The sequence below is a fragment of the Calypte anna genome, chromosome 1 (genome assembly GCF_003957555.1).
Source record: "Calypte anna isolate BGI_N300 chromosome 1, bCalAnn1_v1.p, whole genome shotgun sequence".
In the NCBI taxonomy this organism is placed as follows: Eukaryota; Metazoa; Chordata; class Aves; order Apodiformes; family Trochilidae; genus Calypte; species Calypte anna.
Window position 1 is genome coordinate 133,449,454 of NC_044244.1, and position 27,291 is coordinate 133,476,744.

General features: G+C 40.6%; 1 protein-coding gene across 2 annotated transcripts; it reads right to left on the reverse strand.

Annotated features, from left to right (window-relative positions):
- Positions 1-227: 227 nt before the first annotated feature.
- CNGA3 (cyclic nucleotide gated channel subunit alpha 3) lies at positions 228-27,084 on the reverse strand. Of its 2 annotated transcripts, XM_008498128.2 has the most exons (8): positions 26,952-27,084; positions 18,490-18,606; positions 15,721-15,897; positions 14,066-14,119; positions 9,645-9,788; positions 7,514-7,621; positions 5,497-5,603; positions 228-1,989 (listed from the first exon to the last, which is right to left on the reverse strand). In XM_008498128.2, the coding sequence occupies exons 1-8, from the start codon at positions 27,050-27,052 to the stop codon at positions 581-583; spliced, it is 2,217 nt and encodes a 738-aa protein (XP_008496350.1). In that variant the 5' UTR covers positions 27,053-27,084; the 3' UTR covers positions 228-580. The 2 variants fall into 2 exon arrangements, with proteins under 2 accessions (XP_008496350.1, XP_030317139.1); XM_030461279.1 differs by lacking the exons at positions 9,645-9,788; positions 14,066-14,119 and having other exon boundaries at positions 581-1,989; positions 26,952-27,052.
- Between the last annotated feature and the right edge of the window lie 207 nt (positions 27,085-27,291).

Below are 27,291 nucleotides of genomic sequence, written 5' to 3' on the forward strand. Positions count from 1 at the left end.
CCCAGCTCATTCAGGGCATAACGCATCCACCGCTGCTTCACCCAGGGCTGCACCACACAGCCCAGGGACGTGCTGCTACGTGGCCATAGCCCAACTGTTTGCACAGACACTTTGCTATTAAAGACCAAAGGTTTTGAGAAGCTCAGCTGTGTATCCATGCATTTAGTTGGCTACTAAGATAGCAAGGTAGAGCTAGAAATATTTCTTTAAGCCCTTAGAAAAGAAACAAGCAATCCCTTCTGCTTTACCTGCAATGCCTTCTGAACACAAGGTGTGTGGTACAAGACAAAGTATCAAGACCTAAAGGTACCACACATAATTGACATTCTGAGCATGACTTGTTAAGAAACCCACTCCCAGTACAAAAAAGTACCCAAATGCCAGACCAAATTCTCCCCCTAAGAAGGTGACAATGTTCTATTTACAAGAAAATACTGCTTTGGTTAAAAATGCTAAAAACCATTCTCTTGAGTTCATATAAAAATAATAGTGTCTATTTATGCACACACATATTTACATACATTTATGGCTTTCACATGCCTCAACTTTCTCCAATAAATGAGGAAATACAAATACTCCATTACTGCTTCTTCTCCTCCTCAGGTTTTTCAGCTGCTCCTTCTCCAACTGATAAGGTGCCACTACCGTATTTTTTCACTCGGGTTTCCACTTTGGCAAGTCTCTGCTTCACCTTTTGTTGAGATGAGCTGAATTCTGCCAAGAGCCTTGCAAACCTAGTCTGCAGCGTATCCAGAGCTGTTTCAAGTTTTTCTACTTTTTCTTCCAAGTCTTTTGGGTCAGCTCCTGCTTTTGCTGCTTCCTCATCTATTAAATTGTCTTTCATGAGGATTTGTCGCCCTTTCTCTTCCAGAGCCTTTTTGGCTTCTGGATATTCTGTGAGGGCTTCCATTAAATCATCTTTAGACAAGCAGAACAGATCAGAATAACCAATACTCCTTATGTTGGCTGTCCTCCTGTTGCCAGATTTGCTACCTTTGATGTTTAGGATGCTGATTTCACCAAAGTAGCTGCCATCGCTTAAGACTACAAATTGGGTTATGCCATCGTCTGCCACCACAGCCAGTTTTCCCTCTTTAATGATGTACATTTCTCTCCCAATATCCCCTTTTTTACAAATGTAGTCCCCAGGACTGAAGACAGTAGGTTTCAGTTTCAGCACCAGCTCAATGAGAAGTCCAGCTTCACAATCCTGGAATATACGCACTTTCCTCAGCGTGTCCAAGTGGACATTGATGGCAATCTCAGCCTTCAACTTGTCAGGGAGGTTTTTGAGAACTTCCTTCTCGTCCACTGTTTTCTTGTTGGTCCAGAGGTAATCAAACCATTTAATAACCCTGGCTTCCAAATCCTTGGTCACTTTTCGGAAGTGCATGTATTGCTTAATGGAATCCACCTTGGCCTGGAATTCTGCCCTGGAGGCGTTCATGTTGGAAATCATGGAGCCCACGTTACCGACGATGGTAGCGAAGATCAGCACGCCCACCAGGAAGTCAATGACCACAAAGAGATACTCTTCATCCTTCACTGGGGGAGGGGTCTCTCCAATGGTTGTCAGCGTGAGCGTTGACCAGTACAGGCTGTAGATGTACTTCCTGGACAGGCGCCCGTATTCTGGGACGGTCACGTCGGGATAGACCCAAGTGTCAGTTCCGAATCCAATGACCTTTGAAATTGCAAAGTATATGCAGGCGTTCCAGTGGATGATGATAAGAATGTATAAGACGAGATTTCCGATCCGAAACATGTTTGGGTAGTTGGTTCTGGTTTCTGTACGGTCAAAAAACTCAAAGAGCCGAGCGATCCTCAGCAAGCGGTTAAATCGCAGCTCAGGGTAGTTCAAACCAAACTTCAAATATGCCAGGTCTGTTGGCACAAGGGACAGCACATCCAGTTTGAACTGCAGAGTTTTGATGTAGTGGTCTCGTAATTTCTTCTCATCCTGAACTAGTAAGCCTTGTTCAAGGAAACCTTCAAAGAATAAAAATACATATTTTATGAGTTAGAATGAAAATGCCAGCAATGGTACCGAGTGACTGACACTTCAGATACCTGAGAACACTGAAATTTGTTATGTGTACAAACAGCAATACACAGTGAGTTCATTTCATTTAATGAGAAGTATTTCCTTGAAAATTTAAATATTTCAATTAAGTTTCAAAGCTGATAAAGAATGATAAAGAACAGTAGCCCTATTATTATCACAGTGCTCTGTGAAGGTTTCCACTCTATTCTGGGACAACTTTATCTTTTTCTTTTGGGTGTCTTTGCAAAAAGAAAGGGGAGATTCAAATGTCTCATTTTGCATGAATCACTGGCATGAGAATAACTAAAGTTGAGGAAGTGTTAAACAATTGTGTATAAAGTTGGAATGGAATATTTTTAAATAAATACCAAGAGCAATTAAATGTGCTAAATTGTTGGAAACCTTTCCTGAATGATACAGATACTCTTGAGATAAAGAAATCAGTATTCTTCCCCTCCCTGAGCCATGCTTTTCCTCATGTCCATTGTTAATGCTGACAGGACTTTTCTTTTCATTTGGGGAAAATGGTTTACACTTTTTTAGTGTCTCTGATGAAAGAGCTACTAAGCAGAATTTTGTACATTGTTATTCCTTCATTCAAAACACTTTGGAAAGTTAGATAGTTAAAGATTACAAGAAGCTATAAACTGTGGTAAGAGCCCTCAAAGTAAACTGCATCTGTGTAAGAGTTCTCATAAAAAGGCAGCCTGAGCAATGCAGCTGCAGTGCTGCTTTGTACCTCTGAATGTTCAAGCTATTGAAAATGTTTCACAGGGAGCATCCTATGCACTGCAAAACACTTGCTGCAATTGCAAGTGGAGATGTCCCACTCTCTGCCTGCCTGGCCAATCAGAAGGAAAAGTCCACTGAGGGAATCACACAATCATAGAACTGGCTGGGTTGGAAGGGACCTCAGCGATCATCAAGTCCAACCCTTGATCCACTACCGCTGCAGTTACCAGACCATGGCACTGAGTGCCACATCCAGTCTCTTTTTAAATATCTCCAGGGATGGAGAATCCACTACTTCCCTGGACAGCCCATTCCAATGCCTGATCACCCTCTCCGTAAAGAAATTCTTTCTAAGGTCCAACCTAAGCCTCCCCCAGCACAACTTAAGTCCATGCCCTCTTGTCTTACTGGGAGCTACTGGGGAGAAGAGCCCCACACCCCCCTGGCTACACCCTCCTTTCACAGAGTTGTAGAGAGTGATGAGGTCTCCCCTGAGCCTCCTCTTCTCCAGACTGAACACTCCCAGCTCCCTCAGCCCTTCCTCACAGGACTTGTGCTGGATCCCTTCACAGCTTCCTTGCTCTTCTCTGGACTCGCTCCAGCACCTCAATCTCCTTCCTGAACTGAGGGGCCCAGAACTGGACACAGGACTCAAGCTGTGGCCTCACCAGCGCTGAGTACAGGGGAAGAATCCCTTCCCTGGACCTGGACCTGCTGGCCACACTGTTCCTGATACAGGCCAGGATGCCATTGGCCTTCTTGGCCACTTGGGCACACTGCTGGCTCATGTTCAGCTTCCTGTCAATCCAAAAGCAGAACATTCCCTGTGTATCAGGGATTACCACATTTTGCCAATCACTTCACAATCTACAAGCAGCAGCTTCTCAGGGAAGCCTCTGCTATGGAAAACCAAGCTGCACTTTTTTGCCCTGCAGAGGATGGCTGTATTTTGGGGATGTGTGCCAATCCATACAGCTACCTCCTATATGTGTGTGTGCATCTTTCTGTCTTTGGGCATCTGCAAACTGATGGTGACTACAAGTGGAAGCAGTTCCTGTGCCATCAATGCTTTACCTCCCAGAAAATTCCTGAAAAAGCCGGTCAAATATGCCTTTATTTACAGAGTCATGCAACTAATCAGAAAAGTTGGCCAAGCAGATGAATTTCTGACTCTCAATTATTAAAAAATAACTTTGAAAATACCTTCCTCCTGAAGGGAGGATAAAAGCCCCTCAGGCTGGGTTTTTTTGGTTTTTGGTGGGGTTTTTTTGTCCCCTCATAGAGCAGTAGTCCTATAGCAAACCCTTTTGAAAGCAGGGGTTATGCTGAACATGAGCAGTTGCTGACAGGAATCTTTTCTGCTTCCCAGTTCACAATCACCAAACAGGTGAAACACATGGAAACCAGTTCTGCTACTGGGCAGGAACGCACCACAGAGGAGCTGATGTGGATCATGGTATTTGGGGGGGCTACCTAGATGCCAGCTCAAAGCCCAGGGTCTGCTTGTAGACAGCAGGGAGTCACATTCTTCCCAAAAACCTTCCAGGACCTCTGTCCACAGGGCAGATGGATGGACCCTGCAGACTCACAGAAGGCAGCAGGGACAGGCAGAGCCAGGAAGGGGCATTAAGAAAGTTGATTTAGATTTAAGCAGATAAGAAGCAACTTCCTTATCTGAGTGCCTGAAACCGCAGCAGACACCTGCACAGCGTTCAGATCTTGGTGGCAATTTTTCTGTTCCAATCCAGGCCTGCAAAGCTGACCTTCTAACCACACTTTAGCAACTGTACAATCATTACCAGGACAGCCCATAGAAATTTTATACCTTGCATTGCCTGGATATGCCCAATTTTTGCTCAGTCTTTCCCATTACAATAACAGATCTAACCGCAGAAGAGAAGTTGGCACAGGTGACATTTTAACTACACAAAGTTGAAGCCCCATCCTGTCCCAAATAGGGCAGTTCTGTGATTTAGGCTGCTGTGTGAAACAGACCTCCCTGTTGAACAAAGTGCTTTGCTAAGTTCAAGAAGCTGGCTTGCCATGAGTTGTGTGCTTCCCAACAGGACACCATTTTTTACCCTCTGTCTTGTAATTCTGTTTACAATTTGTCACAAGGCATAATTAATGTCAAGCTGTCAGCATGATTTAAAACAAAACAAAAGAAAACACAAAAAACAAAAAAACCCCAAACCAAAACAAGAGCAACAAAAAAACAAAACATGTAAAAATAAAAGATTTTAAAGAACTCTCATATTTATCATGACCAGTGTTTTGGACACTTTCAAGGGACATTTTGGGGCTGTGTCTGTAGAAGTAAATAGAAACAAGCCAGGAGATGTTTTCTGGTCTTGAGACCAACTAACACAACAGCTTCTATTTGTATGTAAGTCCTCCCAGCCCCCTCCAAAAATGACATGCAAAGGGCCTCATTCTCCCTTCCCCATGCAGCCTGTTACAGTGGATGTTCAGTCAGAGTTTGTCTGTCTATTAAACACCAACAGAACTGAATTTAGAGAGATGTGAAGTGCACATGTTGGGATGTCCCGTCCTTAAAACAACCCAAGCTGGTCAGATACTTCATCTTCCCAAAGCCGCCACTGCTGGACTCTGCTGGAGACAGAATTCTACACTGGCCAGATCCCCCAGGGGAATTTCTGTTTCCAGCCTTTCCATCCATGCTGCATCTGAAAACATTGTAAAACCCCAGGAAGACTCACCGGTTCTGAATCTGACAAACATGTCAAAAACATAGATGACATCAGAGACATAATCCAAGAACAGCCATAACTTTATGTGGTCAATTTGTAGCTCATCGAAGCAGGCTCTAAAGAAACAAAGGTACAAAACAAAACAAAACAAAACAAAACAATTACACAGACTGCACAAGCAAAGTACTTGCAATGTGTCCTAACAGCATGTCAGTGCGTATTACTGGCACTGAAAAATTACAGGCAGCATATCTCCATGCCTACACATCAGCACACTAGAGCTATGTCTAAACTGAGACTAGGATCTTTCAGAATTCAAAGGTGTTCAGGAACAAAACTCAAACACATATATATGCCTTACAAGTGCCCTTATGGAGGACTACACAGATCCCTACAATGAAACGTGCATCTGATTTAGTGGGATACACGTCTTGTTTAACATAACTCCCAAATACAAAATCACAGAATGATTGAGGGTCCAAGGCACATCCAACCTGACCTTGGACATTTCCTGGGATGGGGCAGCCACACCTTCCTTGGGCCAACAGTGCCAGTGTCTCACCACCCTCACAGGAAAGAATTTCTTCCTAATGACTAATCTACATTTACCCTCTTCCAGTTTAAAGCTATCACCCCTGTCCTATCACTACATGCCCTTGTAAGAAGTCCCTCCTCCATCATCCCTACAGCCCCCTTCAGGTACAGGAAGGCTGCTATTGAGTCTCCCTGGAGCCTTCTCCTCTCCAAGCTCAACAACCCCAACTCTCTCAGCCTGTCTTCACAGGAGAGCTGCTCCAGCCCTCTGATCAATTCTTTGTGGCCCTCCTCTGGACTTGTTCCAACAGCTCCATGTCCTTCTTGTGTTGGGGGCTCCAGAGCTGGACACAGTGCTCCAGGTGGGGTCTCTCAAGAGTGGAGCAGAAGAGGAGAATCCCCTCCCTTGACCTGCTGCCCACACTTCTTTTGATGCAGCCCAGGATGCAGTTGGCTTTCTGGGCCTCAAGCCTACATTGCCAGCTCATGTTGAGCTTCTCATCAATCAACATCCCCAAGTCCTTCTCCTCAGGCCTATTCTCAATCCATTCTCCAACACGGAAGCCAAAATCTGTGGCAAGCTAATAATTTTAGAAAAAGCTTTTACTGTATTAATATTTAAGATTTTGTTTCCTCATAGTTCCCTCAATATAGAATTGAACACATAATTGCATACAGTTAAGAATTCACCTGCATTATTTATTCCATCATATAATCTAAATATTTTATTTCTACTGTAAAAAATTAAAGCTATACTTGATTGTACATTTTGACCATGGGCTACCCTTGCAATAAATGCATAATTTTCTCATTAATTTTTAATATAACAGAGTAATATTTTGTGATAGTTAATAAAATTCCACCTTAAAAAGTAGCTTGCCATTTTAGATTTTCTTTCATCTGGCATATTGACAGTTTCAATTGTCCTTTTTTCTTTCTGAGTGGCAAGCCATCCTCATCCCTCCCTGCCATCTGGTACAGCCTAAATGAAACCTTTCCACAGCACTCCATTACGTTGACTCAATCTGATTTCCACATTTTACAAGGGAAAATAAATACTGGAGTACAGTCTTCCTGCCCTTCAAACACCCATAACTGTATGACACTAAATAAAGATGACCCAACACTTGCCTACACCTTTCTGTTCTCTGCTGACTGCAAAGAAGGATTCTCTAGCAGTGATTTCTGAGCCTGCAGTGGTTCAGGGACATCTCTGCAGCAAGCCAGCAGGTGGCATACAAAGGCCACAGCCAGAGAGCCGCAGGGCTGGCTTTGCTGCTTAAAAAAAAAAACCCTGGTTTTAGACAAAAAGATAAAAAGAAACACTGGCCATCTGCTCCCATTGGTATGTATATCATATATCCCAAAGGGTGTGTGAACGTGTAAATAGTCTGGGCAGGCCACCCAAAAAATATCTCTGGGAGATAAGAGGATGATTTACATCAGAAACATAATGGCACACTAAATTATTAGTATTAACTTAAATTCATACCTGCATACTAGCATACACCAGTTATAGAACACAGGTGCTGCAATTATGGTCAGCCAGTTGTAGTACATATTGCTTGAAGGATCTATCACAAAGACCTGTTTTTTCGGCCTGGAAAGTAAAACATGCAGATTTATACTGGAAATGTAATGAAGTGACCTGCTGGATCTCCCTCTTCTGGAGGCTGCTCAGTTGCTGAACTCAGAGCTGCCTAAGAAAGAAAGTATCCGGGCAGGCAGCTCCAGATGTGATACCAAGCACTAGCTTCATCCCATCTGATATGCTCTATTTATTTGTTCAGCCAAACCACAGAAAAACTAAGTGCAAGTAGAATGAAAACCACAGACATTCACATTGCCCAGGCTGAAAACCACAGTATTTCTGCATATGATCCCCACTGAAAACAAAAGTAAAACATTAAATGTTTCCTATTATCATTCCTATTATCATTCAAAGGTCCTTTGATACAGAAAGAACCTTACATAGCAGATTAATTTTGATGTTTTTGGCAAATCCTACTATGGAAATAACTTTGAGCACAATATTTAAACAAATAAAACATGTACCTATTCAAATGCTTGGGCACATACACACATATAGTGTGTGGCTAGAACTAAAACATGTATTATTATGAAAAAACAAATTTCACACATTCTGAGTATTGGCTCCTTAGCCTTCATAACAATGAGAGATGCCAAATGAAGCTTACAGACTTGGAATTTAAAGAAGAGTTCTAGAGCAGCATGGTTAATGGCACATGTAGAGTATGCTCAGGAGTGCCCTTCCCCAACATGAGAAAGGTTGATGTGGAATATAAAGCAATCAGGCACGTGGTATGTAATCAGAGGGAAAAACTACCAGTGGATTGTGAGGTCCACAGCTGCAGCAGTTGTTCCAAAAGTAACTTGTGACAGTGTGATCTGTGTAACAGTGTGGGAAATATGTATTTGTGTGACTTTTCCTAATCCCCAAGACTATAAATAAATTAAAATGTATTTAAAATTTTTTTTATATTTGTGAGTACTTCTGGCATTTGCCCTGCAGTCAGCTGAATGTCTAGAAGGTGATGTTAGTGGACTAAGTTGCTTTAATATAAAAGGAATTAACTTTGCCATCTTCACAACAGGTTTTAAGCCAATTCTTCTAAAAAACTGGTCACCACATCAAAACTGGTGACCATGAAATACGGTCTTCATGTGACAAAAGACACCACCTTCTAAACATTAGAACATTCGTTTCCTCAGCAGAAATGTTTTTAAACATTTTAGGCTGCTGCAAAGCTCAGCCTCTCACTACACAATAATTGAAGCTGAAAGAGGATCCTTAGAACATAGGCTTTCTAAAAAAAAAAAATTATTTTAAAATACCCCCATGCCTACATAGTAGATGCCACCATAGACATACATACAAACTTGAAGCATATTACTCCAGCATACTCCTTAACTGTGATGTCTATTCAAATGCCTTGGTTTTTTATGCACTATATCACTGTTATTTTTTCATGACTGATAATACTGAATTGTACTATGTTTCAGTCAATTTTGGGAGAACAGAACAAGAGTAGGATCTGTTTCTCTCAGAAGAATTAAAATGATGCAATTTTGTTGCAGTAATACAGCACCTCCTGCCAGCAGAGATGAACTTTAATGACCATTACTAATGAACTGAACCATAATTAAATATGATAGTAAGGGTAATAACTGAACTTAAAATCTGTAATTTTCTACATGTAAGATTTTTGCTCTTTGTTCAAAACAACCTTCTGGTTATTCTGCTTTGAATCTTAACAGACACTCTGGTACAACAAAAACATTGTGCAAAGCATCCTAAAATGTCCTTGTAGCAGAAAAGTGAATCTTCAGCAGGAAACCAAATTGTTGAGAAGTTGCTGTAAATTCCCATTTACTGACCTAGAAAGTTGTTCATGGTAGGTCTAATACAGGCCTTAAAGATGAAACAAGTTTGTTGAGCAGTTGCACCTTTCCAAGGGGGAAAACACATTAAAAATTTGACAGGTTTACATTCTGCAGCCTGTAGAACAATAGAAGTCATGGAATTGCTACAACTACATGTCATACCATGCTTTGTAGTGTAGGAGGTGTATTACAAGCACACATTCATTCTTCATACTTACTCTTCTTTTTTTTTATCATCTTTTTTGTCATCTTTTTTGTCATCTTTCTTTTCCTCTTTTTTTTCCTCTTTCTTTTCCTCCTTCTTTTCCTCTTTTTTTTCCTCTTTTTTCTCCTCTTTAACCTCTTTCTTTTCTTCCTTTTTGCTGTACAACATAATGTAAGTCTTAGCGATATTACTGATATTCTAGCAGTTAAGGGAGAGGTTGGGTGTTGAGGTACAGGAAACTAGACTAAACTCTAGACAGAGCAGGACAGGGATCCAGCTGGTAAAAAGGGTTTAGAGGCTGGGGCTTCTTGAACTGATGCCACTACTCTATCACATCAGGTAACTAGCTGGCTGATTTGTGCATTATTTACCCACACCTTCTTGACCTTTTTAAGACATCAGTATATCAGGAGAATTTTAATGAAATGCTTCAGATTGCTTCATTCTTTAGAACTCAGGCATTTAAAAAAGAAATCTATCAAAATGTAACAGAACTTGAAATGGCTTAACAAACTGTCAACATTATTTGCATATCCGAACCCTCAGAGTGACAGCCTGAAGCTTCAATGGTAATTAAATGAAATGAGGCTGAATTTCCTCTCACAGTTTTTAAAATCAACATAGCTATAACTAATTAATTGCCTTGGGCTTCCACAATTGCCTTAGAGAAGAATCCCAGTCAATGTTTGAACAAAACCAGCAAATGTAAAGAGATGTGTCTCGTTTAACTACACAACAGTCATTTTATAAAAGCTTTATAGTCAACATGATTAAGCCAACACATTTTAGACCTGTATTGTACAGTACAGATCTACTGTATTTCCAAGATAGTCCACATCTCATCTACAAAATCATTTGTGCCCCAGAAGGATTTTTGTCTTTCCATCAACAGTAAAGAAGAATGGATTCCCCAGTTTAGGTGCAGGTGTCAGTGTGTGAGATGCTCAAGTTGCTCTGCCTGTATTTGATTGCCTCTGCATTCAAAGGCTGAGCATTAAGCATGAGATTCCATCCCACCTAAATGCAATGGCAATTTAACTTAGACTTAATGGAATCATGATTGTCCCCATGTTTATTAATTTCACATTATCCAGCACAGACCCAAGCTGAAATATTTAATTCTAAATAAGGATTTTCATATTGCTCAAGTATGTACAGCTGCTTAAAGATGGATTTGACTTCCACCATGCTCAGGTTTGTCTGAAGACTCTTGAGCTATGTTAACTTATGTAGATAGGTCCACACATCCTCTTTAAAACTGCAGAAAGTTAACAATTTACCTAAGATTCTGTCAATCTTAGAGCTCAGTTTGCTACATGCATTGGTCAAGAACCGTGTAAGCTGAAGAACTACACTCACACAAGCAGAAAAACCATTGTCTGAGACCACTCTGTTCTGTACTTGGAATTTCTTTATTCCTTGAAGCAGAAAATGTCCCCATTGGTTAGACAGAAAAGACTAAACATTCCTGACACAACTGTGTGTGGATAATGCATATATTAGCAGAACTCTCCACACAGAATGTCTGGTTTGGATGAAATCCATGGCCTCCTGCTCCCATGGGCACTAAGTGTTCTCTGAACTGCCAAGATCAGTCCTGACTGTCCCCCTGCACTGGTGTCAATAAAGGACAAATTAGTTCAATGACACCAACATCCCACAGTGAGGGCAGGATACTCAGTATCAGTTGAAAAAGTGCTGTTCACAGGATATGAACATGTGCTTTTCATGTACTGCATGTATTGCACCTGCTTGCATTACTCAGATGAGAAAAAATCCACACTCTGAATGGCAGCACGTTCTAGGCAATGCACTTGTTAGAGGGAGAAAGAAGCACACCATGGGAGAAGACAGTCACCAATTTTAGGATAAATATAATAGGTCTAGCAGTAGCTTTCACCTATCACCAATGAGAACCTGTTTTCAATTCTTAACCTGGGTCTTTTCCATAGTGATGCAGCACCAGAGAGTAACTGGGAAAAGCTTAGACTTCTTTTGCTAAAAAATGCTGAGATCCTACACACTTCCATGTCCAGAGAAATGCCTACCTAGCTGAACCTTAACATCATACACTGGTAGGCAGCATAACCAGACAAGAAAAGAATTTTTGGGTTAGCTGATTTACACATCAACATGTGTAAGAAACATTTTTTTCATTTACCAAGGCTGATTTCTACATGGCAGTGGGAACTGCCACTCAAGCATTTATTTCCCTGTCACTGATGCCCCTGGATTTTTAAGGCTTCTCTTTCCAATCTATTGGGTTGGAAAACTATTTCCTGTTTAAAAACATGTCAGGATTTCACTGCATACTACTAAGAAAGGTGCCTTACCTAAGGGCTAATTCAATTGCTGTTGTTAGCATTAGCATAGGACCTCAATACTTCAAATGTCTGGTATTCTCACCAGAAAGGAAGAACTACCAGCAAACATAATTTCCAGAGGATAGGACAACTGCACATTTCTGAATGTTGTTATGCAGGGCAAAGTAAGTTGAGACAGACAATCAATCAAGAAGTCTCAGTGCTGGTGAACTTTGGAGGAAATATTTTGGCAATTCCGACTTCCTTTTATGTTTTATTTTAAAAGAAGTGAAAATAATTATTTCACACACCACCTACTGCCAGTACTTCTTCTCTGGCCTGAGATCTCCTACAAACTCCTGTGTCAACTATAGGTATCTTTCATAAGTGAGATTATTACATTTCTAGGATCTCTGCCCATCTCTCTGTTGTGGTAATTCCCAGTTTATCACACTCTCACCTACTTGTAGTATGGCAGTGGAAATCACTCAGAGGAAAATGTTGGCCATAATCAAAGACTTGAAAGCATCACCTACGGTTTCCCCAAGGGCAGGCACTCTTCCATCTTTAACGTAATAAAAGCCCTAAAGCTTCAAAAAGACCTGCATCTTTTTTTTTTTTTTAGTAGTACTACTGAGTAGAATGGAATCCAGTAGCCAGCAAATAAATCAGTTGTTTCTGCCTGTCCTCTTTCCCTGCAATACAGAGGTACCCATTCTGTACTTCCAGCACCATAGAGGGAGCGTGCATCTTCAGACTTGGGAAAAAAAGTCTTCATCAGCCCTTATAAAAACATTGTCATCATCTTTGAATGAGTCAAATATTTGCATTTCTCATCTGTCAAGTACTTTGCAAATCAAATATGCTTCAGACTTTCAGGCAGGTAGGCAGACATCTCTTGTCTTCATTTAAAAATAATTGGGAGGATATTAAAGTCATTGTCAGAAACCAAGTAAGAAAGCAGTATTCCCATCCTAATCAATCCTTTGGGCCCATACTACAGGCTATGCTCCAGGCTTCTAGCCCTTTTTTTAATATCAATCTAAATACAATTCTCCACAGTTCTGTCACTGTTTGCTGCACACTGATTTTCCTTTTTAATAAAAGTTATGCAAACCAACCCCAAAAAATTGCTTCAGAAGCAGGAAGATCTCTTGTTCAGCTATGTGCACAAAGGGTCTGCAGCAACATTTCAAATACACAGTTTGAGCTAGCCTGTAATGGAGCTATTTGGAGAAAAAACAAAACAAAAACAAAACAATTTCCTGTCAGAAAAGTATTTCTGACATAATCACAAATTGTCCTTATCATTTTTGATTTTTGCTTTCATCTGAAAAACAATGAAAATATTATTTATCACCATGTATGAGAACAGATTTGCTGCTGGGTGCTACAGAGCAGATACATCCTCAGATAGCTGTGCTCTAAAATACCCACCAACTGGCATTGGGTGATTTTAAATTACAGGACCTCTGTACCTTTTCAAGAGATTTCTCTTTGACATAGCACTGTGAGATACTTTGTTAAATACATAAAACAGACTCCAAAGGACACCTGTCAGAGCTTCTGATGCAAAGCAAGCCTTATTATGTTGGCTGCCACTCTCTCTATATCTGCACCAATTATCTGCTGAACTTAAACACACATTTTAAACTTCTGGTTAGTTTTCATTTAGATTGGACACAAGTGTTTTCTTGGTAGCCTGGTCAGTATCCACTTCTCATTTGACAAGGTGAAATTTGGGGGGCACTTGATTTGCAAAAAGGCACTACTATGCTAAAAGAGGAAAATCACTATTAGAAAATGAGTACATTAATCACATTTTAAAACTGAAGAATAAACCAATTGGCAATGCAGTGAAATCAGCCAGCTGAACCAGAATATGGAGGGACTAAAGGCTTCATCAAGTTCACTCCTCCAGAGGTAAGAGTAACTTCAGACAAAAAAAAGTTGACCAGGAGCATGAAGGATGTTGTTCAGACTAGGAGAACTATAATTTTTAAATTAAAACTATATTTTTAAGGAAGGCTTAGGAAGAGATAAGGAATTTATACTACACATTACTATTCTGGAAAGGGAAAAATAAAAGGAGCTAGTAGTAGAAAGGTGTTTGGAAGTTGCCAGTACTTACTCTTCGTTGGTGTTGTTGCTAAAGTTGACATTAAACTTGGCCAAGGGCCAATGACTGCAGAGAGTTAAATAAAACACATTAAAGAGTGTAAAGACTGTTGGTATTTCATACACGTGTTTACAGGCATGATGGGTTGACTTACTAGCTTCTCACATAGGCACTGATAAGATTAGGAAGGTCAACTTTGACTGCAGTGATAAGCCCCTTTGCATAACTATTTCAAGGTACCAGTTTCTTTTTACGATGTGCCTGGCATACACATTTGTGACCACATCTCATGTGTGAAGCTTGCTCTCAGGCATATTAGTGCATGGCAATATGCACCTCATTATTTTTAGCCCTGTACTCATTTAGCTACTATTTTAAGCTTTCTTCAGTCTTTTCAAGTCTTCACAGATGCAGTGCCAAGGCTTGTGGATACGTTACAAGCACACCTACCATTGCTGCAGATTTAAACCTTCATGACAGAACAACTAGGAGTTACTGTCATCTGGCAACAGGGTAAAAATGAGAAAGCAAGGATGCTTTCTCACTACTTCCAATAGCCTTACACAGAGGTTTGCTGGGCCAGTATCAATGTTGTCCTCTCCAATTACTTTGAATCTGCAGTTTCTACTGATGCAGGCAGCTGAAAAATCAGACAGCCTGGCTATTTCAACAAAATGTGCTCTTCAGCTGAATTTCTAAGCAGATCAAGTGAAGATAAGAAGGCTGTGATGGACTACAATGAATCCAGCTGTCTTGTATCGTGCACAGCCTTTCAAAAGTTCTTGCTTTAATCTGAATTACTAGCTGAGATCTTGAAACAAATCAACTTATTACTTGCTTACTTAGCAATTTTTAAGTATGCAAAAAAATATGGGAGCCCATGCTTCAAAGCATAATGTCAAACAGAAAGCCAGCATTTGTCTTGGGACTTCATTCTCCTTTCTTAGCTAAAGTTAAATTTAAACCTCATATCATATATTCATAAAGTAGTAATAATTCAAGTCAAAAAGCTGTAAATGTACAAAGGTTTCTCTTACAAGCTTCTGTTGCTGTGATGGAAAAAATTTAAGACAAATCTGAACCTGTCTTCTAGGATGTGCTATTAAGTTAAGTAAGCAGACAAAAGATTTTCTCATTTTTACATCAGAAATCTTCTGTAATGCTTGCAGCTGAACTCTTCAGTAGGTGTAACAAAGCAATGACACACTTTGCACAAGTGCTTGTTTGCAGTTTCCTAATACTCAAAGATAACACTGTGAATAACACGAATGTCCTGAAAAGCCACAACTAGCAACATCCTAGATTCTTGAAACAGAAATTGCATTCATCCTCAGTAAAAAGGTAGCAAAGCTAGCAGAAAAGTAGCAACATCAAGCTGCACAGGTAGCACATGATAAAATTCGAGTTCTGAGAAACCATTCTGCCTCAAGCAGGATGATCCTTTACTTGAAGATCTTTGCCACAGTGTGTTTGAAGGGGAAAGAGAAAGTCTGCTGAAAGCTGTCATAGTTCAGTTACATGAAGACCCCCAGGCAGCATTAGATGCTCTGTTTATCTTCTACACTAAGCTCCTTATCCTCTTCTTAAAATAAAACTTACATCCTAATCACCAAGCAAATACCATAGCCTCAGCTGTCTCCCTTCAAAGCATGAACACATCCTCTTACCTTGCTCCCCCAGACCTCTCACGGCTGCTCAGAAAGGAGCGGATGTGCGCTTGCCTGCTGGACACCTCCACCAGCTCCAGCCCCCGGATCCGTTCTAGGAAAGAATCCGGTCTTTGGTCTTCATGTTGCAAATGTCTTGTGGCCCAAGATCTCACAGACACAACAAATCGTGACAGCCTGTGTGGAACAGACAGACAACACTGACTGAACCAGACAAGAACATCAGATGGCTTAAATCATCCCTGCCAAGAGTAGTCCTGGAGGATTCTTCTCCACTTCTCCACCTATCACGAAAATAAATGTGATGGACCAGCTGTGTGAACCCAGTCACTGCCCACAATTTCAGACGTGCCCTTCTGCAGTGGCTCAGGAAAGTATCTCACAAAATCAGTTCCTAGTCTACTGTCCCAGTGCCACAGGAGCAACAGAACAATATTCTTGCCAAGTGAAGGCAAAACAAGTGGCTGGGGTGGGGCAGGTGACATCTGACAGACTTCTGACATAATGTGATAATGCAGGAATCCCAGACTGACAGAATTAGGAGATACAAAATACAGGATCACGGGCTGGTACACACAGTGGAAAAAATAGTTGAATAGGTAGTGAGGGAGGATGGACTTTGAAATAAGGAATGATAAAAATTCTGCCACTTTCCCTGTGATTTTAAAAGGTCTGTCTGCAGACATATTAATGGCCTATAGTACATAACCTGCCTACTGAATAAGAAGGACTGTTTCCTCATTCTGAATTTCTAGCAGAGCACTGGAATGAGATAAGCAAAAAATCATTACAATACAATAAGTTATCAATGTATCTTTTTCTCTACCCACTAATTCACATTACTAATCCTCACAACGTTTTCTGTCAAAGTTCAAAAACAAACATGTTTCTGAAAAACAGAAAATACTGGAGACTAAAACCTAGAAAAAGTGATTAAATTTATTACCCACACAATATATTGTATTATTTCCTACCAGCAGTCTAGCTTGAGTGAAAGTGGTGTTATTTCAGGTTTCCCAAACTTGGCCTTGAAAACAGCATAATGAAATCCTGAGCAATGCTTAACTTCTTACAGAGACCTTGGGCCACTAAAGAAAAGCTCTTTACATGCTGTCTGCATCAGCTACTATTACATATGCTCATAATTCACAGAGAGGTTGATATGAACAATTTAGATCTTGTGGTAAAGTACATCTGCCTCTTGATTGCAGTTCTCAAAGGCCTAATTACACCTCCTCATAGATCTTGCCAAGGTTCTCTTACCCTGATTAAAAGGACAAAAAAGCCTGGAGTAATATCAAAAATGTGAAAAAGATATTTCTAGTTGCTATACCAATATAGCACCATATAAATCACCAACAATTTCCAACAATTAAGAGAATTCAAAGCCTAGCAAGAACACACACCAAAAAAATAAAAGCTTCACATAAAACTCAGGTATTATTAAATAGATTTCTCACTCTATTAAAAAAATTACTGCATATAGAATTTTTCTCTGCCTGAACACAACTCAGCTCTTCCATAAGGAGCGGTATAGAAACCTCCTGATATGGCTGATCTTACTTACGTTAAAAAAAAACATATTTTGATGAGACCTTTTCATTAAGGGGCAAACAATTTTACCAAACAAAATTTTTTCTATGTGAAAAAAGAAACAGAATTTTCTGATTTCTGCCATGCATTAGATTCAGAGTAATTCAGTGAAGGCTGAAGATGCTACTGTCTTAGATCCTTGAGGATATTTAAATGGCTAAGCATTCATATTTTCATCACAGGCTTCCATGCATATTCAGAGCATATGTAACTGTAGTTATACATGTGTGTAATTCAGATCATCCTAAAAAAGGGTAAAGAACAATACAAACACAAATTAAAAAGGAAGTTTTCAATATGAGTTTATATATTCATGGTCTTTATGTACATACCAACCACACACCTATAAATGTCTTCCACCCAAACCCAAAATCAACATCTTGAAGACTTTGTAATCTATGTGCAGTGGTGACAATATGTGACAACCAAACAGGGGAATACAAGTTTATTCTGCACCATCCAAAAGTCTGAAATGTAAATCCTCTTTAAAGTACTCCAGATTTATAATAATTTTTCTTTGCTCTTTGAAACACACTATCCTTAAATTGAATATGTTCTGTATTGTATATAACAACGTTATGTGATGACAGAGCTCTGCAGTCTCAGCTAGAAATATTTAAAGCAGACACTGTAAGTTCTGGAAGCTCCACTTCAGGTTTAAGTCCCAGTTAAAGTAAATAACTTAAGCAAATGGTTGATCTGACTTTCACTGACTACTAAGTTGTAAATATAACTGGATTCTAAAATCTGAGAGAAACTCTTGCACTCTCAACATAAGAGCTCCTGTCTTCACCCTCCATCTACCAACAAGGGAACTATTGTTATGTCTAACAATAAATAAATATTGCACCAGCTATCAGCCAGAGCCAAACACCCATTTACACTCTGGCCTCACTTCATGCATTTTCTCAGCATTCAATATATTTTCAGATATGACAACGTAAAAGTAATTTTGCTGTTCTTCAAACTAATTTGGGTGAGCATCTCTAGAATTCTAAGTTTTTTATTAGGAATCAGTAAGCAATAAGTTCATTCTTTATTACTGGCTTTCTTCAGCTGGATTCTATCAATTTTCTCTGGAAAGTGATGGTTCTTCTTACTTTGCATCCAAATTGTGATCAGTCTCTTCTGACAATTAAAAGTTAATATTGGAAATAGTATGAGTTAGCATGTTACCTTGCCATTGCTCCCCTGCCTGTGAATGAGCTCGTCTGGGAATCAGATACATGTCCTCCATCCCCAGAAATGACTCTCTGCAGTTCTGAAGACACATCTTCACATGGTGAATGGGTTCTGCAAAAGCAATTTCTTTGTTAGTAATTCCATACATCCTTGAGCAGACATCTACCTCTTTCCACCACTACATCAGTGACAATGAAGCAATTGTACTCTTCCCAGTAAGATGACACACATTTCATAAGAGAAAGAGAGAGATATAAGCCTATATTCCTACTTTTTTTTGGAGCCATCCAACACAAAATGAAGTCAGTGGAGGCTCTGCCCTTTGTTCCAGCAAGCTCAGAAGCTGATTGCTCCTTACTGATGAGTACTACTCTAGTGTACAGGCACACAATTATGGGAAGCCATTTTTCTATTCCGAGACACCTCCTGTAAGGTGCAGCTTTCCTTCAGCCTGGAATTCAACTCCAAGCAAAAGCACTCACTGCTTTTTTCAGTGTGGTTCTCCTAGACATTGTTTGAGTTTAACACTACGAATTTCTACCAGTGCATTTCCGTTTGATGACTCAAAAGCAAAGACAAATCTCCTTTTGCTTTCACTCTTGCTTGGACTGAAAGGGGAAATGGTGCTTTCCCAGCAGACAGTCCTGAGCTGCATCACTGCTGTTCTGTCCAGCCTGTTGCTGCCAGCTGCAGAACTGCAGAGGGATGCTGCTTGCTTTGTAAGTGGAACTGCACCTATGGCATAGCAAAACAGGGCACAGATCTTCAGGACTTCTCTGGCAGTGATGAGATGAGGTACCTCGCAGACTGCTGCCACACTTGGCAAGCCCTACAGCAACCCACTTGCACACAGCTCCAGATGGTGATGACAACATTAAGCTTTATGTAGTGTCTGCTGACACCAATGGGTTCCTATAACTCTGAGACTCCTTATTAGCACTGAAATAAAATGAGTGCTTGAGAAAAACTGGTGAAATTTTATCCTTGTCTTTCAGTTACGGGGTTTTGAAACTTACTTCAAGGTAAGCTGGACTATGCCAAGGCTCACTCTGGATTTTTTTTTGTAAGACTACTAGGATTTTCTCTGTGTTTTTCATTCTTTCATTTCATTCTTTTGCAAGACTTCCTCACATCTGTTAAGGATCACTTCTGCTACCCCTTTATGATGCAAACAAGAACTCCCACATGACTCTTAACCTGCATTGCCAGGAAAACACTGACAATAATACTTGCAGTATCTTCATAGGAACTGGCAACAGCATTTTGAACATGAAAGGATAATTAGAAACTAAATTTGGTGTGTAGTCACAGCTGAGAAACTGACAAACAGAATTAAAATTTATTTGTACACAAAAAACCATGATACAAAAAGCTCTGCCACTCCCAGAGTTTTCAACTTGTGAATTATTTTCTTCTTCTCTGCTAATAAGAAGACATCAATAGACACTACTTAAGAGAAATTTTTATAATCTGGTTTATGTTGTGGGTCCCGAGAATATTGAAGATGTCAAAATCTTACCCCATGGCTTCTAGAGGAGAATGAACAGACTCACAGAGCAAAAATCCACTATGGATTACCAGATACAGGTAGTGAGAGTTTGTAGAAAATAATTTTAAGTGCTCCAGTTCAAAAGTGAAAAAAAATTGCATTTTGTGGAAATTGATAGCTTTCCATGGAGCCTTAAGCCAGTGTCTTTTATTTCAAGCTTGGATGGATAACAAGTTTGTATTTGATCAGTGACCCATAAAATAAGAACAATTCCACTAAGATGCAGTAACTCAACAGCTTTTAGTGACTGTACACTGAGTTCTAGTATTTACTCTAAATATAGATAGTTAAATATAAGGGTCACAAAATAAAGTTATAAATAAAAAGACAGAAAACAAAGTAAACATGGATTAAAATACTTCAAGAATCCTTTGAAGTAGAATTTTAATTTGAGAAAAAGATTATCTGAGTGTATTCTTTGTCAAGCTAAGAAAACCCTACACAGTGGTCAGGCCCAGGAAATCAGGCCAACCAGACTTTTTCTGAAGTATTCCCATTTTATTATCTTTTATAGGCATACTGAAATACAATGAACATCACATGATTTTGTACTTTGATAAACTGTGCAGGGAATGAGAATCAGTGGGAAGGAGAGCCAAGCAGGAGTTGAAAACTACTATCTAAAATGCACTGATAACTATGCTTTTTTTTTTTTTTTTAAAGTTTTTTTAGTCCCAGTCTCCTTTATTATTGAAGTTACTTCGACAATAAATCTGCTGACAACAAAAAAAAGGCTAAGAATTATGAGCGCAGGGTTTTCTCGAGTAAATGCCTAGGCAGTCAATGCAGAATAGAGCAGCTGAGTGAGCTCTAAACAAGCTGTATCCTGTACAAAAAGCAATACGTGTCCTACTAGATCCACTTATCAGCACTTATCAGTCATATTTGCTAAGTACATGATCTGTTTTTAACATTCCATGTTCATCATCATCATCACTTCCATACTCCTCAGCGGTGTGGAAAGCTGTGCTACGCTGTTCCTACACAGGCTCATCACATTTTGCGTATCTTAATATTGAGAGTTTTAACAGCTACCTGTCCTTTTGCTAGCAGTGACTGCAGAGCATTTAATGGCACCCTCTAAAACCCTGTGCTTTCAATGTGGAAACAGAATCACAGAATTATCCAGGTTGGAAAGGACCTCTGAGAACATCAAGTCCAACCCTTAATTCACTACCACTGTAGTTACCAGACCATGGCACTGAGTGCCACATCAGTCTCTTCTTAAAAACCTCCAGGAACGGAGAATCCACCACCTCCCTGGGCAGCCCATCCCGATGCCCGATCACTCTCTCTGTAAAGAATTTCTTCCTAATATCTAACCTAAACCTCCCCTGGCAGAGCTTAAGTCCATGCCCTCTTGTTTTACTGTGAGCTACTGGGGAGAAGAGCCCCACACCCCCCTGGCTACCCCCTCCTTTCAGGGAGTTGTAGAGAGTGATGAGGTCTCCCCTGAGCCTCCTCTGCTCCAGGCTGAACAGCCCCAGCTCCCTCAGCCCTTCCTCACAGGACTTGTGCTGGATCCCTTCACAGCCTCTTTGCTCTTCTCTGGACCTGCTCCAGCACCTCAATCTCCTTCCTGAACTGGACACAGGACTCAAGCTGTGGCCTCACCAGCACTGAGTACAGGCACAGAATCCCTTGCCTGGCCCTGTTGGCCACACTGATACAGGCCAGGATGCCATTGGCTTTCTTGGCCACCTGGGCACACTGCTGGCTCATGTTCAGCTTCCTGTCAATCCAGACTCCCAGGTCCCTTTCTGCCTGGCTGCTCTCAGCCACTCTGTCCCCAGCCTGTAGCGCTGCATGGGGTTGTTGTGGCCAAAGTGCAGGACCCAGCACTTGGCTGTGTTGAACCTCATCCCGTTGGAATCAGCCCAACTCTCCAGTCTGTCCAGGTCCCTCTGCAGAGCCCTCCTGCCTTCCAGATGATCCACACTCCCCCCCCAGCTTAGTGTCATCTGCAAATCTGCTAATTGTGGACTCACTCCCCTCACCTAAATCATCAGTGAAGATACTAAACAGAACTGGGCCCAGCACTGATCCCTGGAGGACACCACTGGTGAGCGGCCACCAATTGGATCAGCACCATTCACCACCACTCTCTGGGGGTCTCCAGCAGTTCCTAACCCAGCACAGAGTGCTCCTGCCTGAGCCATGGGCTGACAGCTCTTCCAGGAGAATCCTATGGGAGACGGTGTCAAAGGCCTTGCTGAAGTCCAGAGGGACTCCATCTACAGCCTTCCCCTCATCCCCCAGGCAGGTCACTTGATCATAAAAGGAGATCAGGTTGGTCAGACAGGACCTGCCCTTCCTAACCCCGTGCTGGCTGGGTCTGATCCCCTGTCCATCCTGTAGGCGCTGTGTGATTGCCCCCAGGATGTTCTGCTCCATAACTTTGCCAGGCATTGAGGTCAGGCTGACAGGCCTGGAGTTTCCTGGGTCCTCGTTTCATCCCTTTTTGTGGATTGCTGTGACATTCCCCAACTTCCAATTATCTGGGACCTCCCAGATCCAGGACTGTTGGTAGATGATGGAGAGCAGCTTGGACAGCTCTTTCCCAGCTCCCTCATCACCCTGGGGTGGATCCCCTCTGGTCCCATAGACTCTTGAGGATCCAAGTGGCTCAGCAGGTCACAAAGTGTTCCCTCCAGGATTACCGGGGAGCTACTCAGCTTCTTATTTCTCTCTACAAGCCCCAGAAGCCATCTGCCCTCAGGACAGCCTGTCTTACTGTTGAAAACTGAGGTAAAGAAAGCATTAAATACCTCAGCCTTTTCCTCATCACTGGTAACTATGTTCCCCCCATGTCCAACAAAGAATGGAGGTTTTCCCTGCCCCTCCTTTTGCCTTTGATGTATCTGTAGAAAGACATTTCAGACTACGTGAAAAAAAAGGCAAGTTTAATGTAACCCGATCTGAACACCTTCCAACACAATCTGAAGTTCCATAAAACCAATTAAAATTTTTAAATTATTTAAATTATGCTCTGGTCAATTCTTATCAATAAAAGATCAGTCATACTGGAAAATTTGTATTATGTAGGGGAAAAAATGCAAAGCACTAAGACTCAGGTGCTGGAATCAAATTGGGTAGATTATGGACTCAATTACTAAAATTTTTAAGTATCTTTTGTTGGGGGTTTTTACTTACTTGACTGTTAAACCAAACCAAAACAAAACAATTTTCTGATTATTCTACATGTGCATCCTTAATTTCTGCAGCCAGGTATGTATTACAACTTAATACAACAAACTAAATAAATTCACGTTTACCTTACGAAATAAACATATCAATAGCATATGTAAATAACTCAGGAAAATCAGTCATTTTAAGGAAACAATATTAAAAGTATATATCTGAATATATATCTGCAACAGGATCAGAAAACAATACACAAAGGACTCCAAGAAGCAACTCTTAGGAAAGCACCTGTCTGATATTTCACAGCAATTCACAGCAATTACAAACATATCCCACTTTAATTCACACAAATGCAAATCCAAATGTACATCTAAAATGAAGTCTTCCTTCCCTTATTGTAACTCCCTATTATGAAACTCATACACTCATTTCTGACTTTCCTCTGCCCTGTTCTGGTAACACAAGAGGCCTCACTTACACTGATGCAGAGGGACAGTTAATAGATTTGGCTTTTGATCCTACACCTTCAATGCATGCAGCATAGCTTTTATTTTATTTTTACAGACAGACTCATTGTGGAATCCAAAAGCCTGACGGGTATCTGCAGCAAAAGAGTAACCATTGCCATTGCTATTCAAGGGTCTTACATGGCTTGAAATCAACATCAGCAGAGAACACATGGTGCACTGAGAAATAAAGAGCAGGTTACAAATCAGAAACATCACCAGATGTTTGCACCTCCTCTGCTTGTGCTGAAAAATACTTTAATTCCCCAGGGGTAACAATGTCACTGTATTTCAGAGAAAACTCACTGACACTGACGCTTCTGCTCCATGCCTCTTCCACTCTCTAAAGGCAAATTCATTTATTCCCATGCTTTGGGGTGTCTAGTGGAGTCAGCTCTAGGAAGGATATTTACATCGACACCTGATCTGTACCTGTCCCTTGCCTTGACATAATTTGGCTCTAAATTTGCAATAAGATATACAAGCAAACCCTACCAGACCACTTTTCCACATAAAGTTCATGCAAATAATCCAGACTTTTCATTTAGTAGTAATTTTTTGAAGTTCCGATCAGTTGAACAGGAATTACTGAAACCCTTTTGAGTAATGACAATGAGCAAGACTTGAAGGGTAAACTTTGGCTCCAGACCACAATCAACCTAAGTTAGGGTGTCTAATATAAAGGTGAGCATCTAAGTTCCCATTACAGTCTGTTGCCATCTTAAGGCTTGATTCAGTTGCCTCAATATAGGAGTTTGGTACCATTTGGACTATCTGAAAAATTCTTTATCTGACCTCTCCAGAGCACACAGGTCTCACTGCAAATCCACTAGCTCCAGCTAAAGGCTTCAGATACTTTATGGCATCTCAAATAGCTTTACATGCCTATTTTAGGCAACTAAATACCTCTCATCAATACAGCCAACGAGCCTGAAGAGCTACTCAACCTCACCGTAAGCTGAACAGTTTCCCAGGTGCCACAGATTGTTGGTACTGACTACATCTACACTGAGCACAGCAGAAACTTCAGACACTGACTCATATAAAGGCATTGAAATCCAGATGGCCAGGAGACATAGCTCAGTCCTACTTCCAACTTTTAGGTAGCCAAACTGTGCCTGTAAGCTAATGTACTGCCTGTCCTAAGCGAGTTGTTTCTGTACAGAGGCTGAATTTTAAAAATGAAGCCTCATTTTTTTTTTTTTAATTGTTGATTATCATTCTAAAAAAAATAGACCAACTTTATAGCACACTACACTACATGTGCATCAACTGCTCCAGCATAATTAAGAATAAGTTTGAAGATCATCACTAGCAGTTAGTTTTCTCTTAAGTGTTGCAGTGAATGCTTTTTCTTGCTAATACCACATTCAACAGCAGAAAAGCCTTTAAGTACAGCATTTAAGTGCGTTAAGCATAAATTTAACACCCACTGACTTTAAGGAGAACTAAGTACCGTGTTTAGTTACTTTCTTGAACTATCACCAACAGGAGCTGGAGGGAGACACAGGGAAAGGAGAAATGCTGCTACTCTAGATTTTTTTCTCTGTTGTCTGTAGCTGCATATTTTGCTACAAGACAAAGCAGGGATGACATTTTGGATGGGATTTGTCTTTTGATATGGACATATTCTAAAACAAATCAGAATTAAACATGTAGCAGAATTCCTTGAGTGTTCTTACAAAGGTATTGTATATACTTACTACCAATCACTTCATCAAAAACTTAAATATGAGATCTCTTTTGCAGAGTAAGATTGTAGCTTTCCATTCATCTGTGAACTCCTGTAATTAACAGCGATAACAGCAAACCTTTTCAATAAGTACTTCTTCAAGACCATCATCATCATGAAGTGCAATTTGTATTTCATTCCCTTTATCTGTCATAAGCAAGACATTGCCTCTGCAACTGCAGGTGAGCTCAGTGATTTAATACTACATTTAAACCTTTATAACCACATTCTCACATCCTTGCCAGTAATTCCACTCTGTAAACTGTCAGTCACTGATACCCTCTACAAAAAGGACATTAAAAAAGGAAAAGAGGAAGTTTATTTTGATTCTGAGATATCACTGCAAATAGAGACAAAGGGACATAGCTCTTGCAAATCTCCCTAATGACACCATGGGGAAGTATAACAAAGTGAAGCAAGCCACACTGTACCAAATAAAATCAGCTCCATTTTCACTGGTGTAGGTACACTTACATGATAGATCATAGCGACTCGATATGGCACTCAGTGCCATAGTCTAGTGACTCTGGCGGTTGATCAAGGGTTGGACTCGATGATCTCTGAGGTCCCTTCCAACCCAGCCAATTCTATGATTCTATGATTCTATGGTATATCATGTAAGGAAAGTAAAAAAAAAAAAAAAAAAGAAGGACCAACTCGAACAGGACAGGGATCACAACTATACTAAATGCCAAGAGCATGCAATCCAAAATTATCATAATGCAGGCAGCCCTAGCAGCCTTGCAGGTTTTGAGTGCTCCTGTCTGGGTACACATTCGAACATCAAGAGACAGGCTGATAGAGGTCCACATAGTGCAGGTGGCTGACCATAGCAAGTCAAAAGACTAATTTTCCAGTCTGTGCAGGTGCTGCAGATCATTAGACACTTTCCTGAAGGCCCAGCAGGGTTTGCCCAGACTGGACAAATGACTGGCACTGTGTACAACAGAAGTGCAAGCTCACAGGCACATTTTAAACAGCCACTTTAAAACTATCAAAACAAAAAAGGTGTACAGAAACTGTTACAGCTGCAGGTACACTGAGAGGCTCTGGAAATTCAGTATAAAAATGTCAACATTTATACACTCAAAATGCTCCCTATCACAGGAACAAGCCAATTTGCAGAAAGCATTTTTAAAAAAAACCTTCCTGATGCTTTTCACGCCAAGGCACTGGGAGGATCCCTTTTTCTCCAAATCCCACAGACAGTGGAAGCACAGTCCCTGCAATTTGTGTGGTGACTTGGGGAAGAGGGTTCTCCTCACTGGGTTGGTGTAATTCCCACTGATGTGAAAATGGGTTTTATTTCTGAGGTAACAGATGCTGGTTCCCAAACTGCAAGCCACGACAACCTTCCTATTGATGTCTCTTCTGTACTTTGGATATACATTGTTAAGTCAGTTAAGTGCACTGGGCCATAATATAATATAACATAACACAACACTCCCACAATGCAAAGCTAGAGGAGTGCCACAAATTCTGCAGCAAATCTCTCCTCCTGATTGTGATAAAAGGAATACATTACCTGATACAGCCATTTTCAAGCCTTTCAATATCTTCATCAGTAGTTCTGACAGACAGTCTGTGCGTACCAGGGTAGGAGTGCTGGGTGTTGATTTTTGCCATTTTGCTTTACATATCAACATCTAAGTGACAGCTGGAACGGGGGGGGAAAAACATTTTGTGAAGGCTGCAAAAGAAATGTGCTCAGTACTTAAAGACACCAATTAATTAAAATAATGGAAAAGCAAAAAGCAAATTCAACCATTTGGAGAACAGCCAGTGATACTTACACACACTGTATGATACCTGTTTTGTTGTTTAGACAGAAAATAGAGCTAGTAAAAGTGTAACGAAGAAAATTC

Coding starts and splice junctions, on each gene's coding strand:
- CNGA3 (XM_008498128.2), bottom strand. CDS start 27,052: ATGGCAAAAATCAACACCCAGCACTCCTACCCTGGTACGCACAGACTG. Junction 18,607..26,951: donor CTTGAAAATGGCTGTATCAG/GTAATGTATTCC, acceptor TTGCTTTTGCAG/AACCCATTCACCATGTGAAG. Junction 7,622..9,644: donor GATGATAAAAAAAAAGAAGA/GTAAGTATGAAG, acceptor TTTACTTTCCAG/GCCGAAAAAACAGGTCTTTG.